Source organism: Typopeltis vanoorti, chromosome 10, assembly GCF_054136105.1.
Source record: "Typopeltis vanoorti isolate ZY-2024b chromosome 10, IOZ_Tvanoo_1.0, whole genome shotgun sequence".
Taxonomy (NCBI): Eukaryota; Metazoa; Arthropoda; class Arachnida; order Uropygi; family Thelyphonidae; genus Typopeltis; species Typopeltis vanoorti.
Genome location: NC_143558.1, coordinates 57,747,151 through 57,766,126, shown reverse-complemented (window position 1 = coordinate 57,766,126; position 18,976 = coordinate 57,747,151). Strand labels below are relative to the sequence as shown.

The 18,976-nt window shown below is 36.0% G+C and overlaps 1 protein-coding gene across 1 annotated transcript in view; it reads left to right on the top strand.

The window, feature by feature from the left end:
• Nucleotides 1-18,976, top strand: part of LOC150102439 (1-phosphatidylinositol 4,5-bisphosphate phosphodiesterase classes I and II-like) — a 900,535-nt gene that overhangs the window by 620,629 nt on the left and 260,930 nt on the right. Inside the window, exon 20 of the mRNA XM_090399636.1 lies at nt 9,582-9,746. Within this exon, the coding sequence (XP_090255762.1) occupies nt 9,582-9,746 (165 nt within the window). The remainder of the gene's footprint in view (nt 1-9,581; nt 9,747-18,976) is intronic.

Below are 18,976 nucleotides of genomic sequence, written 5' to 3'. Positions count from 1 at the left end.
GATCAGGATTATGAAATATAGATTATGAGGATAGATTGAGAGTATGTGGACTGCAGACACTGGTAGACAAAAGAAAGCAGGGCGATATGATAGAGGTATATAAACTTTTGAGGGGACATTATAGGACATTAGTTGATAAAATTTCTCATTATAAGGAAAGTGGGGGGGGGGTCAAGGTGAGATACATAGACGTTAAGTTTGTGTGTAATTAAGAAAGGGATAAGAGCTTGATTTTTCTTTGATAGAGCTGTGAGTGAATTTAATGATTTGCCTATCAAAGCAGTGAGTGCATCTAGTGTGAATGAATTTAAGAAAAGTATAATATCTGATGTGGATGATATATGCCTTTTCTTGATGAGTCCTTGACTCCCTCAAGATCTAATAATAATAATAATAAAAGTTATCTGGGATTGTATTGCATTGCTGTTTTTTTTTTTGTTTTTTTTTTTCACCATTTATGGCTGGACTTTTTTTTTTTTTTTACTTTTATTTACTTATAATGAAACACCTAACACATGTGCAGATAACATTTAATAACAGTAATCTTTTACTGTTATTAAAAAATTTACTTCACTATAAGGGAAGCAGCAAAAGACTGATGAAGAAAAAAATGAACTGATACAGCTATTCCAAAATAGAGATTGTTGTTACCAGTTAGCAATATAAGTGTCTAAGTTCCTGCTGCATGTATAAGCAATACACTATTCACGTTCAAGCTAACCAATATATGAATATCTGTAAAATGGTTGTATTAGTTGTACATATGACTTTATAAGTCATATGTACAACTAATACAATTATGAGTAATGATGTTAAACAGGATTCATAAGTATTGTTAGGAGTAGAGAAAGAGATAGAATGGTGAGTATGTTACCTGGATATGATAATGATTTGCTGAGCTGACCATGATGTAATGATCATGAAAAATATATTGGCTAAATTATATGGGAAGTTTAGAACAGGGAAATTTGTGAATGCCTGGGATATGAGGAAAGAGGGAATCCATATTACCAGCCAATTACATCTGATGGGAGGCTGGAAAATGATGTTGGATGATAGATTTGCTGTTGTTGTGTGGGAAAAAAAAGTGTTGAGTTGGGAAAACAGTAATCTGTAAATGGTGATAACAGCATGAATAGTCAGAATCTCGAGGGAGAATGTATGATGACTTTCTATAAAAAGGAAAAGATATCAGCAGCATAGGTAACCTCAAAAGAACCAAAATTAAGTTCGGTGGGGGGGTAAAGGATATGAGATAGAATGACAGTCTGGTAAGAAATTATTGTTTGTTTAGCATCTTTCTGGAGATAGTTATGTTTATTTACAAATTCCAAAATAATTACTAATAAGAGAGATGAGTTTGTAATATCGATATTAGTTAAACATGAAATTGTAGACATAAGTGAGATTTGGCTGAGAGAAGAGTATGAGTTCACCAGAATAAAATATAGAGGGTTTAGTATTTTCATAAAGCAAAAAAGAGCAGAAGAAGGGTATTTTAATAATATCAGATAAATTGTGTCCTGTCATTGTGGTGATCCAGGAGGGCAACATTGACAGTGGCTTTGAGGTTGTATGGTGTGGAGTTAAAGTGAGCAGGATACAGCATGTAATTGGGCTGTTACTATATGCTTGGGAAAGTAGAGAAGGAAGCCCACAAGTTAAATAGGCAGAGAAGATGGTGAATGTACGCTAATCATTAAGGTAGAATATTTTAACTATAGTGACAATAGTTGGAAAGAGGAAACAGGCATGAAAGTGAGGAAAAGAGTTTTTGGTAGTATTTTGTAAATACTACCAAATTGGAATAAATTGGAATAAGTGAGACATGGCTAGATGAGGACGACATCCTGACAGGAATAGAGATGGAAGGGTGTGATGTGTTTGATGCATGAGGATAGAAGGGGTAAAAAGGGAGGGGGAGTGCTATTGATGATAGAGAAAGAGTTATGTCCATACAAAGTAGAGATGCAAGAGGGAAATAGTACCAATATGGTGTGAGATAGAGGTGAATGGAATGAAATACTCGGTTGGATGTTGTTATAGACCAGGAAATGTGGATAGTAGTGACTATGAAATTAGCCAAGCAAATAAGAAAAGAGTGATCATTATGGGCGATATAGACTGGAATGATGAGTTTTATTATTATTATTATTACAGGTATCTCCATGGAGTCATTGGGCTCATCACGGGAGACCCAAACTAGCAAAATAATATCTGTCATATCTCTTCTTGAATTCATTTACAGACGAAGAGCTCACAACTAAGTCAGGCAATGAATTCCACTCATTCACCACCCTCCAGGCAAAAAACCTTGTTCTGACACCCTTGTTAACCACACTCTTCTTTAATTTCCATGGATGACCTCTTGTTTTTCCATCACTATCACACAGCTGAAACATTTCCCCTGCATCAATCCTATAAAAACCCCCTCTTCTCTGCCTATCAACCAACCTCTGCAATCCACAAGCTCTCAATCTATCAATGTAGGGAGCATTTTTTACATCAGTTACCAACTTAGTCACTCTTCTCTGAACCCTCTCCACAGCCTCCTCATCTCCAAGGAATCCAGGTGACCAGACCTGAGCACAGTTATCCAAATGCGGAAGTATCAACGCTTTATAAAGGGAATAATAACCTCTTTATCTCTGGATGTCAGTGTGTTCCTCAACAACCAAGATAGCAACTGGAAGTAAAGAAAATGAGTTTCTTGAGTTTTTGAGGGATAACTACCTCAGATGGTATGTAACAGAGGGCACACGATAAATCACCCACCAATTGGTGAGAGTGACCGTGAGGTGATTACCTGGGTGGTTGCCAGCAGTGTGAGGACCTCTGTGAGAAAAGAGTATATGTGGAACTAGAAGGGGGGTGATTATGAAGAGCTCAGGAGACAGCTTGCAGGTGTAGCATGGAATGAGTAGTTAGCTTGAAAAGAGATCAGTGCATCAAATGTCAGATCAGAGATCAAATGTATTCCAAGGGTGAGAAGGTTAAATAAGGTAGGTATGAAATGGATGAATAAAGAGATTAAGCATGCAATACAGAGAAAAAGGGCATTATAGAGGCAGCATAAGAGAAGTGGAAATAACCAATTCCATGAGGACTACAAAGACCAGGCAAGGCAGGTGACTTGGTTGGTGAGGGTAGCTAAAGAGAGGTTTGAACAGCAGTTAGCTAATGAAGCCAAAAGGAATCCTGAGGCGATCTTTCGATATGTAGCCAGCAAAAGAAAGAATGATTATGGAAGGATGTCATTGATTAGAGAAAATTGTATAAAGACAGCTGTTCCAGAAAGTGTGGTAGAGATACTTAATGAGCAGTTCATAAGGGTCTTTCAATCTTGTGAATGTGACTTCATGGAGAGATTAAGAGCAGTTGATGATGGGGAGAGAGACTGACTGTAAGTGAGCAAGAGGTGTATGGGGAGTTGAGCAAACTAGATGTAAATAAGGCTGTGGGACTTGATAATACATCACCGTGTATTCTGAAGGAATGTGCCAGTGAGTTGATGCCGGCCTTGACATATTTTTTTAATATGAGTTTTGCACTCGGTCAAGTTCCTAAAGCCGGCAAGATTGTGCCACTTCATAAAGGAGGTGATAGAACTCAAGCATCAAACTATAGGCCTATTTGTGTGTCAGGTGTTGTAGTCAAGTGTTGGAGAAGCTTGTGAGAACTAGGATCCAGAATTGGGTTGACAACTATGGTATAATCTTTGATGGACAACATGGATTTGCTAAAGGGAGGTCATGTTTTAGTAATCTACTTACTTATTACAATAAGGTGACTGCTTCCATGGACAGAGGAGAAGGATACACAGTAATATACTTAGATTTTGCAAAGGCTTTTGATAGATTACTTGATAAATTGATAGTCAAACTGGAGCAGAAGGGGTTGGATATTTGATTGGTGCATTGGATTGGAGACTGGCTATCTGATAGGTATCAACAAATTGTGTATTGGGGAGCAATATCCAGGAAAAGGAAAGTCACTAGTGGAGTGCCTCAGGGGTCTGTTTTTGGGCCATTACTGTTTAACTTGTTTATATTATTACTGTTTATATTAATGATAATGGTGAAGATTTGGATGGATATTCAGTTGTTTGCAGATGATGCAAAGTTGGGACGAACCATGAAGAGTATAGAAGATGTTGTGGCCTTACAAGAAGACTTCAATAAATTGAGTGATTGGACACGGGAATGGGGATGTGAGTTCAATGTTGCAAAATGTAAGGTTTTAAAATTTGGAAAACAAAAATGGAATGCTGAGTTTATGCTTGGTGAGGATATATTGTCGGAGGTGGAGGAAATAAGAGATCTGGGGGTGATAGTGGATAAGGATCTGAAATTTAGAGGACACATAGCCAAAATTGTGAAGACAACACAAAGGCTTCTGGGAATGATGCAGAGGAGAGACTGACTTGTAGAAGTTGGTAAATTCTTGTTCCATTGTATAAGGTTTCGATTAGGCCACACATGGACTATTGTGCCCAGATGTTGAAAAGGGTCCAGAGGCAACTGATGCAACTTGCAGAGTGTGGTGGGCAGGAGGAAGAGGGGAAATATGATAGAGACCTACAAGTTGGTAAGGGGTTGTTATAGGATCAGTGCTGGAGAGGTTCTACAGAAAGTAGTGGCAGATCAAGGGAGAACCGAAGGTCATCTCTGGAAACTGTACAAAGAGGGTGTAAGTAGGGGAGTAAGTGTAAGTAAGAAGCAGGTATTTTTCATGCAGAGTTTTGAATGATTGGAATGCCTTGCCTAAGAGTGTGTTGTGTCTGCAGGGAATTTGAGTGTGTTTAAAGCACGGTTGAGGAGCTGTGTGTATGATAAAAGGACCTCTTAGATGAGTCTTTGACTCCATGGGGTCTTGGGTAATAATAATAATTTCTCAGATGGTAAATACCTGTGTTGCTTTCAGCAAGTGACAGAGTGATCATGTAATTCTCACATGGAAGGTAGCCAGGTATATGTTTTGTCCAATGCATCATACCTGCAAACAAAAGATTATTTGCAGGCTAAGAAAGCAGCATGCACATTGTGGTCTGAGAAACAAGGCAGGAATGTGATAAAAAAAAAGAGTTCAAGAACATAGATAACAGTTTGTTTTGATTGCATCGCTAGAGTTAGGAGGATGAACAAAATAACTAGAAATGAATTAATAATTATATTTGATAAGATATGCAGCAGTAAATTTTATGTAAACTGGAAAAGTGCTACTTCACTGTTTGTACTTCCTTTATACTTCTCAGAGTATAAAGCATAAAAAATAAAAGCAACAGGTATGTAAGGAAGAAGAAAGTGGAATAAGAAAAGAAATGGGACTTGCCAAATGTAATCTTAGAGAGTTTTTTATATGGCCAGTATAAGGAAGAGTGAATGTAGAAGAATGATCCTAGTTGCTGGAGATGGTGCCATAGTGTTAGTAGCAGTAAATGGAACTGTGAAATGTTAAACGAATATTTATTAATTGTATTGCATATTGAGGAGTAGGGAGTAATTAAATATGGTAACAGGGAATGATAGGAAACTGAAATTTGGTAAACATGTAGTGTTAGAGATATTAAGAGACTGATGAACATGAAGTGTTTGAGATAATTATGCAAGCTTGATGTTAATGAGGCTTGAGACTGGGACTTCACTTAATTGTTTAGTGAAAATCTGTCAACATGGACAGTTGGCAGTGGAAAGAGAGAAAGAAAATTCCACTTCTTTAAAAGGAAAACAGTGGTGGTGAACTAAAGACCTTTTGTGCTTCAGGAGTAGTGGTTGAAGATGGTGGAGGTGTTGCTAAGGCTCATAGGATTACAAGGATGGGGCGATGAAAATAGGCTTAATATAGATTTTTTATTTTATTTATGTGGGGTTTCCCCGTTCCTCAACTGCCCCTTAGACTGATTGAGCCCTCCTAAAGAGGGATTAAGTATGTATTTTTGACTATAGCAGCGTGTGTTCATGGGGCCAGTTTGCCTGCTTGTGAGATGAAAAAACCCCAGAGAAACTGGGGAAAAACTGCTGTCCACGTCCAAGACCGGCTAACTTGGCTATGGCTGAGAAAGATCCTTTATCTCCTCACGTCATCGACGAGAATCGAACCTAGGACACTTCTTCCCCAGGCATATGGTTGCGAAGCGCATAGCCACTAGGCTAACCCTGCGGACTTAATATAGATGATGGTAGTTTTGTTTCAGTAATCTCTACTGGGCACGGGAAATGCACATGAGTAATTTTTCTGGATTTTGCAAAGCAATTTATAGTGAACCTTGAACTTTGAAATTCAGGGAAATGAGAATGGTTAGTAAACTGGCAACTTGGGAATGACATAGAGATGATTGACTGATAGATGATACATTATCATAAAATTGTGCATAAGGGAAACTGTTTTGTAGGAGGGGTAGGACAATGTTTGAAGGGAAACATTGTCCTACCTAGCAATAGCAGATACAGTAGTATCTCGCTAATCCAAACCTCTTTAGTCCAAACCCTCCAGTAATCCGAACTGCAGTTTGAAAGAAAAAAAAAGTTTTATTTATTATTTTGTGTACTATTATTTTTATTTAATAATTATTATTTTAACTATTATTATTTATTTTATTATTATTACAGTACAGTATAACTATGATGATACACAAAAAGAGGAAATTCAAAACGTGCATAATTTAGTTAAAAATATAAATCCAGATGTTAAAATTTCACAAACAGGTGTTATAGAATGGATTACAGGTAGAACTGGAAGTGAATTCGAAATCAAATCAGATGCTGAAATTATAAATATGATGCTGCAGAATGAATTAGATGACGATGATGATAAAGAACTCGAAAAAAAAAAGTAAAACATGAAGAGGCAGTTGACAGTTTTAATATGTGTATGGAATGGGCTAAGCAGAATGATACATTCCACAAAAGTTTATTGCTAATGCAGCTCCTAGAAGAAGCATTCGAAAAGTTTAGCTTCCAAGAAGCAAAAGAAAATCTGACTTTTTTACAAAGAAATAAAAAAAATGGGTTTTTTTTTGTTATTTTGTGCAACTTTTTTTTTTGTATTATTTTGTGTAACTTTTTTTGTGTTATGTACAACACAGTGATATTTTTTACGCAAATTAAGTTACATACTGAACTATGCAGTTTTATTAAATCAGAATTCTCAACAATATAGGTACATGCAAGCTAAATATTTTACTAAAATAAACTTGTGTACTGTATTATTTTTTAAGTTTTACATTACAGTACAGTAGCTTTTTTTCATCAGTTACTTCATTTATTTACAGAATTAAATTGATGTACCATTAGAATCTGATTATTTTTGTCTTAAACTCTAATTATTGTTGTCTCTTGGGGGGTAATTCGCTAATCCGAACTTTTTGCTAATCCGAACGAGCGTGGTTTTTATTAGTTCGGATTAGCGAGATACTACTATAATTCAAATATAGTTTGTTTTGAGTGATATGAATAGACTAGTTCAATGCTTCAGTGCATTTAGCAATGAGCAATGTGCACTGAAACCTAAGGCTTCTGGGGAAATTCTTGTCAAAAGGGTACCAAAATTAGTCACATAGAAACAATAAAAAGCTAATACTTATTAAAACCTTGTTTCACATTCCCTATAGGACACGTCCTTCTTCAGGAGAAAATATGCATAAATAAAGATATTAAAGTCAGAGCCTACTGCAACATTCAAACAAAATGATTAATTAGTTAATAAAATAAAATAATAACATAATATTGCATAAAAAAATGATTAATTACTTAAATAATTACATGCACATCACCATATCGCTTGCATGAGATATTGTTACAGTGATAAGCACAATATCCATCATATCATTGGTTGAGATGTTTGATAAGAGAGGATTAAATATGGTTTAATGTAAGTCCCCTGATTTTTATGGTATTGGTTGGGGATGCATGGTATTTCATAAGCTTCCTTGAATTGCCAGCATAACTGCTATAAGCCATATAGACCATCTTAGTTTACCACTCGAGCAGATGAATTTCATTTATCATGTAGAACGCTAGACATCACTTGTGTTATGTTTTGCTTCTACCATTCAAAGCAGCCCATTTGTCCTACAAAAAACAGATATACTATGTAAGCATTGTATTTAGCAAACTCGCATTTCATTAGAAAAATCACATAGGTTCTGGTAATGATTTCCTGTAGACTACATATCATTATTATTAACATCTGACCTCTATAGAGTCAGAGATTCATCGCAGGAGGTAAACACTATTGCACACAATGCTCATCCAACAACTGGATTCCACTCTCCATGCAAAGAACCTTCTCCTTACTCCTCTGCTCACACCCTCTTTATACAGTTTCCAGCGATGTCCTCTTGTTAAATTCCCCCCCCCCCCATTCTATGAAAGATCTTTTCCATGTCAACCTGATAACAACCCTTGACTAGCTTATATGTCTCAATCATATCCCTGCCTCCCTCTTCTGCCTATTCACAAGGCTTTGCAATTTACATTCTTTCAATCTGTTCTCGTACTCCACATTCCAAAGACCATTGACAACCTTTGTGAATCTTCTCTGGACCCTTTCTAACATATCCTTGTCACCATGAAAGCTTGGCAATCAAATCTGTGCATGTAATAACCCATATGAGGCTTGATCAAGGCTTTATACAATGGTATCATAACCTCTTTATTTCTGCATGTCAAAGTCCTCTGCATCGTTGCCAATATTCACTGTGACGTCTTCACAACTTGTGCAATGTGGCCCCTGAATATCAGGTCCTTGTCCACTACCATTCCCAGATCTCTCATCTCCTCTACCTTCTTTAAAGTTTCCCCATCAAGTGTATACTTTGCATCCCATCATTGCTAACCAAATTTTAAAACCTTACATTTTGCATATGTAAGTTTTTCTTACATACTTAAGAATGTAAGTTTGGTCAGAGATCCCCAGGAGAATTAGTTGCTTCTTGTGACATTTATTGGCTACTAAAACTCGGGTAGCAGGGAATATTGGGTGGAAATAGGAATGAATGCTTTCATTCCAGTGAGGATTATTTCTGTTTTTTAATTTGAGAAATTTCGACTAGTAGAACAGAAGCAGTTGGACCATAGAAATGAGAGGTCACAGAGGCACCCTTATAATGCCAAAGGACATGAACCTGAGAATCACCATGAGTGTTGGAGTAACAAGTAGAGAATAATAATGAGTGATTGCAACTATGGAAGCACTGATTAAAAAAAGGAAACAACCTGTTAATATAGAGAATAAATTCCTTAAACTGCTTATTGATTACTACTTTGTACAACATGTGGTGGAAGCAACATGTGGAACAAAAGGTAGGATTTAATGTCTCATGTAGTGATAAGAGATGAGTAACCACGCTGCTAACGGTTGGTAAGAGTGATTATGCAATTTTGATGGGAAGTAGAGATAAGTACCACTTTCATGTAAAACTCTTTAAGTGTAAGAATCATCCTCTGATAAGGTCTCTAACTTCCTCTAGAAATTTTTTAATAATAATATATAAAATCAAAATTAATCTATTTTCTTACTTTTTTTAAATATTTGATTAATACAAATAGATTAATGTGAAAATTATTATTTTACTTTTCAAGATAATTTCTAGTCAGTTTTTATCTGACAAGAGAGTTGGCACGTATGTTGAAGTAGATATGTATGGGCTACCAGCAGATACAGTTCGAAGACGATTTCGCACAAAAACAGTCCCAGCTAATGGAATTAATCCAATATATGATGAAGATCCATTTGTGTTTAAAAAGGTAACAAAACTCTTTTGGTTAATTTGATTTTTAGATACTTGTTAGGTGTTCTATTTGATGTTGATTTTTTTTTTCAGTGGTTTCAAATAAATAAAAGTACTTTGAGTTTCCTCCCAATGCTTATGCTTTATATATATATATATATATATATATATATATGATAGTGCCATCTGTAAAAGGTTAGGGAGCTAATTTTGGGTTAGTCATAAATTAGGCATGCTGGAAATACTGCTCTGCAGAGCACACATTGGATTTTGTTTTACTTCAGAACTATAATAAGCAGTGTAATAGCAAAAATAATATGATATCCAAAGGTTGGTAGCTGAGTGAAATATAATTCCAGATTTAAATTGAGATCCAGATGTATTGCATTAATTGGCCAATGATTTTAGATTGTAGTTAATATGTAATGGCTTATATTATAACATCAATTAATCCATCTATTCATTGAACATTATCTGATGCTGTATGGTCACACCATTCCTCGGTAACGTGCTACACCAGTCCTTGCCAGGTGGTCTTGTTGTATGCCCTTCTGAAAGCTTCAGCTCTCTGAAGATTAGTCACTTTGGATCATCCATCTATCTCATTTAGGGTCTATCCCTTCCTCTTTTTTCCAGGAATTTTACCTTCTATTACTTTTGACTATGTGCAATTGTGGGAGTTAATGAAACTAATAGGTTTTCAGAAGTCCTCTTTCTATCCTTTCAGTGTGTCGAAGTTTTTCAGCTTTCTTCCATCAGTATCCTTAAGGAGCCTTAAAGTTCTGCTGATCCTTTCTACCACCCATTCATTTGACCATCTTTCAATGTATGATATCAACAGCCTTCTGTAACACCACATCTCAAAATTGGTTATCTTTTCTTGTCAGACTTCTTTAGGTTCCAATTCTTGCACCCATAATTCACTATTGGAAAAAACAACAAATTGTGAGTGTCAGACTTGTGTTGAAAGTTTTTCCAATTGCTTATACTATAAATTAATGACTTCACATCACCAGGTGAAGTCATTAGCCTGTGGGAAAACTTTCAACATCTATCTCTAATCCATAGTATTTAGTAATAAGGTGTGACACCTTGGCCACTTGTATATGGAAATATGACTTCTGCATTACATCAACCTTGGTATAACCTCTGTATCTAGCTCCCACTGATGAGACCTTAATAAAGGCCGAATCTGGTCAGTGTAGTGACCCTTCCCATAACACATTCATTATACATATCCATAATGATATGTACTTTGCATTATAGGATACTAAGGCAAGTGATGTGAAGTCATTAGCCTCTCTATATGAGTTGCCCAGTTGTGAAGTTCATGCACAAACTTTGTTTGCTTACATTTGGATTAAGGATTAAACCATGTAATGTAAAATATAATTTCTTGGCATCTTTAATTTACAGTATAACCAAGTGGGAAAACTTTCAACATCTGTGTGTAAGTGTTTTTAAAATACCATACTGTTGGGCTGGATGATGATGTGATTATTTATGTAGATATCTTCCTGTGTATGTTGGTTTTCTGTAAATGGAAAAAGATAATGATCTGTCTGAAAGCCATGTGACTAATGTGGAAAGAAAAGGCAAACAGTTATTAGATTCTTTTGATACTGTGAAGTGAATTTTGGGTTATTGGCTGTTTAGATAGGTGACAAAAGCATCCAAAGTGCCTTGTCCATGGGGACAAATGACAAACACATCATCAACAAAGCATAACCATGCTAGGGGCTTGTATGTAGCTGTGGTATTTTGTTTTCAAAGTGTTGTAAACATTTGCTAAAGGCTGGGAAGGGAGAATCTAAAGCAGTACCATTAATCTGTTTGTGGATTTTTCCTCCCTATGTAAAGTAACCTGCATGTATTGTAAATTTGAATAATTCAAAGTTATCAGGGTGACATTTAGACTTTACTAAATTAAGAATGTCTATTAGTGTTACATTAGTAAATAAAGAAGTGACATCAAAACTAAACATTATCTGAATTTTTAAGGATATGATTTTTAACTAATGATATGAAATGGACTGAATTTTTAGAGGAGTTGCTAGTAAAAGAGCAAGAGACTTGGCTAACTGTTGGACAAGTTTATAGGAAGATAATCTATGCTATATTAACTACAGGACTTAAGGGAATATTAGATTTGTGGATTTTAGGTACTCCATAAATGCAGGGTGGTTTAACATGAACAGGTTTTATTTTGTTGTTGATTTCTTTAGGCCAAGGAGTGCTATTCAAGGGATGCTTAAGAATCAAAGCTGTATAACTGAGAGGAGACCTCCACATAGCCTTTAAAGGAATGCGGAGAACCGAGCAGGGCTTCTGACCTAATGTCCAATCCTCACTTTCTCGTGGTGCACCCTGTTGGGTATCTACCTAGATACTGAATGAACAAGGATGGGCTGGCAATTTGGGATTTAGCCGACCAAATTGTATTCTTATTGGCTTAAACCAAAATACAAAATTATGGTACAACATGACAAAATTTCATGTTGGCTGGGGCGTCGCCTGTTTAAACAAGGCCCCGTTGTTTTCACCAGGGAACCAGGGCGAACAGCAAAAAGTCAGCTACTGAAACAAATTTGAAAACACACCCGCAACCCAACATCACCAGAGTTAAAAATCAGTACTATCAACATCAGAAGCCTGAATGGCAAAGAAATGGAGCTAGCTGAGGAATTGGATAAGTACCAGATCGACATAATAGGGGTGACTGAAACAAAAAAGACAAAAACTGGTGAGATCTTTCTGAGCAATAAATACAAATTGTTATATTCAGGCAATGACAATCAAGGAAAAGAAGGAGTAACAATAGTATTCAACACTAAATATGAGGCTAATCTTCTTGAATGGCAGGCAGTCTCAAGTAGAGTGATGTGGGCAAATATGAGAATGGGGACCTGGACAATGAGAGAACTTATTTGTGCCTATGGTCCCACAGAAGGTTCTACTAAGATAGAAGTGGAGGAATTTTTTGAAGCTTTAGAGAAAGCGACTGACACAATGAAAAAGGAAAAGTTGGTCCTTGTTGGGGATGTAAATAGCAGAGTAGGAAATGATTGTCAGACATACAAAAATATTTTGGGAAAATTTGGAGAAAAGAGCAAAGCTAATGATAATGGCAAATACCTATTGGATTTCTGCTCAGGACATGGACTGGTTATTACTAATGTCATATTCCAAAATAAAAATGTGCACAAATTCACATGGAGAGAAGAGGCAAGGAATTAGAAAAGTCTCATTGACTATGTTATTGTTGATAGTGATGTTTTCTCCCTGGTGCAGGACACTAGAGCGTACAGAGAATTTGAAATTGGAAGTGATCACTATTTAGCTTTGAGCAGGATAAAATTGAATTTCATATCGAAAAGAATAACATGTAAGATGGAAGTTGAGCAGCTCTCAAATGTGAACTGCAGACTAAAATAAACAAAGATTATTGAAGAATAAATGAAAGAGTTTGAGAATAGGAACCTAACCTTGGAGATTCAGTGGCAAGCCTTGAAGAAAACCCTGATTGATTCAGCCAGAGAGGCATGTGGTGAGGTTGTCTGCAAGAATAGAAAAATCCGAAATCTATGGTGGACACAGGAAGTTAAAGAGGCAGTGAAGGAAAAGAAGAAAGCATACCAAACATTCCTGGCAAATAAGTCAGCTTGTGCTCTTAGAGAATACAGATGTAAGAAAGCTAAACATTGTGTAAAACTAGCTAAACAAAAGTCATGGGAGGACTTTGGCAAGAACATAGAAAATAAATATCAAGAAGGTGGCAAAATATTCTGGAGGTTGAAGAAGCTTAGAAATGGAGGAAAGAGTGCTGTAAAAGGAGTTAGAGATGATAAACGTGACATGAAAATGGGAGAAAAAGATATCCTTGAAGTATGGAGTAATTACTTCGAAAAATTGCTAAATGAAACAGGCAATGATAACACAGAGGTAAAAAAACACTCAACAAGTATACAGTCTGGAATACATATCCATACTTGAAGTAGAAAAAGCCATCAAAAGCTTTAAATGTGGAAAGGCAACAGGAGTAGATGATATTCGACCAGAAATGCTTAAGTATGGTGGTATAAAAAGTCTTACAGTGGCTACACTGCATAGTTCGGAAGCCCTAGACAGAGGGACGAATTACCGATGATTGGAGTTGAACTCTCATAGTACCCATATATAAAAAGGGAAATAAAACTGAATATGAGAATTACATGAATATGGAAATACTTTTATTGGGATTATATTGATCAAGTGCATACAATAACAACTAAGTTATACCAACTAGTTTCACCAACTAAGTACTTTTTAGTGCCGTACATCAGTTATGTACCCTGAAGATGCCAGCAGACTTAGTTGGTGAAACTAGTTGGTATAACTTAGTTGTTATTATATGCACTTGATCAATATAATCCCAATAAAAGTATTTCCCTACTGACTGTTCCTGGTATGATTTATGCAAGTATACTTGAGAAACAGTTGAGAAGAATTGTGGAAGAAAAGCTTGGTGAAGAACAAGCTAGATTCAGGTCAGATAGAGGCTGTCAGGATCTGATCTTCACTTTGTGACAAATAGTTGAGAAATCATGGGAATATAACAAAGATCTGTATTTAAGTTTTGTCGATCTAGAAAAGGCATATGCAAGGTGCCAAGAGAGAAGCTATTCAATATGCTACAGCTATATGGTGTCAATGGGGCATTATATCAAGCAATACTTAGTCTTTATTTGAGTTGTAAGTCAGCAGTTAGAATTGAAGGAAGTACAGGAAGATGGTTTAATGTTAAATGTAGTGTGAGTCAAGGATGTACATTATCCCCTCTGTTATTCATTATCTATATGGATCACATTATGAAGGAAAGTGATATTAAACATGATATCAAAATTGGAGATGTTAATGTTCAGCTCTTTGCTTTATGCGGGCGATGTTATACTTCTAAATAAATCCGCTACAAGTCTGCAAGATGCCCTGTCTAAATTGAATAACTGTTGTAAAAGATATCGTATGAAGGTCAGCAATACTGAGGCACACCACCAGTGACTTTCCTCTTCTGGAATAATGCTTCCCATACACAACTTGTAGATACTTATCACACAGCCAATCTCCATTCCAATGCACTAGTCTAATATCTAACCTCAACCGCTGATTTGACTATCAACTTATCATGTGGTGATCTGTCTAAAGCCGTTGCAAAATCTAAGTATACTACTGTCTGTCCATCTCCCACATCAAATGTTGGTGTCACCTTATTGTAATAAGTAAGTAGATTACTAAAGCATGACCTCCTTTAGAAAATCTGTGCTACCATCAAAGATAATATCATTGTTATCAACCAATTGTGGATCCTCATTCTCCCAGCCTTTCCAACACTTTTACCACAACACCTGACACACATATTGGCCTATAATTTCTTGCTTGAATTCTGTCAAATCCTTTATGAAGCAGTACGATCTTGCCTTCCTTCCACTCCTTTGGAACTTTACCCAATCTAAGAATCATGTTAAACAAATATGTCAAGGCAGATGTCAACTCCCTGGCACATTACTTCAAATATGCTGTGATATATCATAAAGTCCCACAGCCTTATTAACATCAAGTTTGCTCAGTTTCTCATATACCTCTTGCACACTCACTCATAGTCAGTGTCTCCTTCTCCTTATCATCCAATGCTCTCAAACTCTTGATGTCACATTCACAAGGATGAAAGACCTTTACAAATTGCTCATTAAATATCTCAACTATATCCCCTGCAGCAGTTTTCCTTATACCATTTTCGCTAATTATTGGCATTTTACCTTAATCATTCTTCTCTCTCTCTCTCTCTCTCTCTACATATTGGAAGAACTCTGAATATATTTTTTTTTCATTAGTTAACTGCTGCTCATACTGAATTTTTGCTACCCTTACAGACCAAGTCACCCTCTTTGCCTTTCTTTGTTTCCTTTCTTTCTCTGCCTTCCTTTCTTTGCCTCATGGCATTAATTATTACCACTCCTCTTATGTTGTCTCCATAATGCATTTTTTCTCTATATTTCATGCTTAATCTCATCTCTTCATTCATCCATTTCACACCTATTTAACCTTCTGACCTTTGGAATACATTTAGACATTGCTTCTACTAGATGAGTCTTGAATATCACCTAAGCAGCATTGATCTCCTTTCCACCTCCTCATTCCATGCTACAGCTGCAAGTTGTCGCCTGGGCTTCTCATTATCACCAGCCTTGTAGCTCCATATATATCCTTTGCTCATGGAAGTCCTCACATGTTTGGCAACCACTCAGATAATCACATCATGTTCACTCTCACAGACTGGAGCAAGATTTGACACCCATTTATAAAAACATCCTCTGATGATGCAGATCAAATCCATGACTTTCAATCCTCGTGTTCTCCTGTTACATACTGCCTGAGGTGGTTGTACCTCAAAAACCCAAGAAACTAATTTCTTTACTTCCAGTTGCTATCTCATCATCCCTAATAGATGGAAGCGAAGCATTATGATAGAAACAAGATGGTGAATGATCTTACAGTATAAATATACAAGTGAGATTCAGCTGCTCATATAAGGTGCAGGAAGAAATTAGAAAACATCCCCTTGGAATGTGAATAAGTTTATGGTTAAGAAGTATGTAATGTCTGATTCTTCTTTGTGAAATGTGCCACTATGAGGTATTATTAGACACCTCCAGGGAGTCCAAAAACTCATCGAGGGAGGGCACCTGCTCTACAACTCTGTCTCCACCACTCAATCCATCAACTGACCTCAACTACACCAATGTCCACGGCAGGACTTGAACCTGCAGCCTTTGGCTGGAGAGCGGATACGCTGACCACACAGCCAGCCAAGTATTGCAGCCAGTATTGCGAGTTGTAGAACAGGATTCCAAGATTCTCTAACTCTTCACTCACATCTGTTACTAAAGGTCATAAACAGATGTTACTAAATATCTGTGCTAAACAGGTGCAGCTCCTGCATAGGCACTGTGGAACTACAGCCCCTAATTTTTTCTCGATATATAAATTTATTTATTAATTTAAATCCTATACAATTCTCTTATTTTGTATAAAAAATAATAAAAATCCATCTTGTAGCACTTCAGAGGGCAAAGGATTCTAGCAGCACTGTGTTTACCACAGTGTCATATTGCTATGCTCGCAAGCATATGCACGTCATAGTGAGATGTGAGCTATTAGCGTAATGTGGCACTGTCCATTACACAGTTCCACTGTTTTTTATATGAAGTTTATTCCAGTAATAGAGTGATTGTAGTGCTTATTGTGTTTACTCCGTCTCTTTAAATATTTGGACATCACAATTAAAGGATTTAATTGTAATGTCCAAAAATTGTAAATCCATTCATTTAATTACAATTAAAGGAATGGATTTTATTTTTAAGTAATTTTGAATTAATTTTATCAATAATAATGAATATAATTTTTCTGATAATTTTTCATGAAACAAAACAAGAAGAATATATTTTATTTTTAAGTAATTTTGAATTATACCAAACTGTGTAATTTTATTAATAATAAACAATATTTTTTCATGTTTAATTTTTTTTTACCATAATTTTGATGTTTTATCCAAACACACCTGCTCTACTCACAGTGTGTATGTATATTTCGAAAGTTGCAGCACCCCCATGATTTCAAGCCATGAGCTGCCACTGGTGCTAAAGGTCGTAAACCTTTAGTACATTTGTGCTAAAGGTTTACGACCTTTCATAGATGATATTGTTATTTTAAAAATAAATAAATAAATGATAACAGATCACTTTAGTTGTTTGACTCTCAGGTCTAAAAATCTTAAGTAACCATGAATGTGCTAATCTACTACAGTCTGACATTTTATTACTAGGTTGCAATAAAAATTAAAATATTTCTTAGCTATGATACATTGTTGAAAAACATAAAAATGGATTATGTTGCTTATAATTATTACTTATAATACTTATATTACTTATAATTCCATACAATGTTCACATTTATATTTCATTCATGTTCTGCTGAGAAACAGCACAAATAAATATTAATGAGTTGTTTTTGGAGGAGAATATATATACAGGGTGTTCGGGATAAATTTGACATATTTATAATTAATTATATTTTTCCGTAAGTTACATGTATTAACACACACTTCTCTTCATTGAAAAGTTTGGGCCCTTCTTCATTCATATACAAGATGTCAGAAAGGATGGATAGCTGGAACCCACCTGAATCATGGAAGAGAATAACTTGTATCATGATGATTCGTGCCCGCCATCAAAATAAGGATATTACGACTGCTGCCCAATGCTCCCTGAATAGAGTAAAAACAATCAGGCATGAACTAGAGACTTGCAATGGTGACTACGAGGATGTAGCAAGAAGAAAGATCCCTAGCAGACGATCTGATTGCGTTCATACAGCAGAATTCCTCGCAAATCTGCAGGAACAGGTGTTGAAGAACCCTGGCATTGGAATTCGGGCTTTGTTCGTGGAGTTGCTAACTGTAGTCAAGCCCTGGATAACAAGGGTAGCCAATGGTAGGCCGTATGTATGGCAGCAGGATTCGGCCCCTTGCCACACCTCTGGGAAAAGTCAAAAATGGTTGTCTGAAAATTTCTACGACTTCACCAGTCCAAATGTTTGGCCTCCAAACTCCCCAGACCTTAACCCCATGGATTATTTTGTATGGGGCGCAGTTGAAAAAGACACCAATCACACTTCCAGTAATACAAAAGCCCAGTTAATGGATAAAATTAAAACAGTTTTTGCGGCCCTTCCCAGGGAGACTGTAGCATCAGCTTGTTCGAGGTTCCGAAGCAGAATTGAAGCTGTGATCGATGCTAATGGTGGTTATTTTGAGTAAATCTTGTTGATAGTATTGTAATTAACTCTGCCTGTAATGTTTTTTTGTCAATTCATTAAATTTAATAGATACAAAGAAGATTTTCTTTTTCCTTACGAAACTGTCAAATTTATCCCGAACACCCTGTATATATATATATTTGAATGATATTTTTCATCTATCATTCAAAAAAAAAAAGTATTGTGATCATTGTAGTTACTAAGAAACTGACATTGATACATTTTTCATTGATTAAATCTTCTTTTAAATTACATGCAATGCAATACAGGATTGTGTTCCTTGTCTGAGTAATAAAAGTTATCATGTTATTCCATTCTAAATATTGTAACATGTTTCTTCAGTGAATCATTTTATATATTCATGTTATATATCAGTTAAACTCTTTTTGGTGAAAG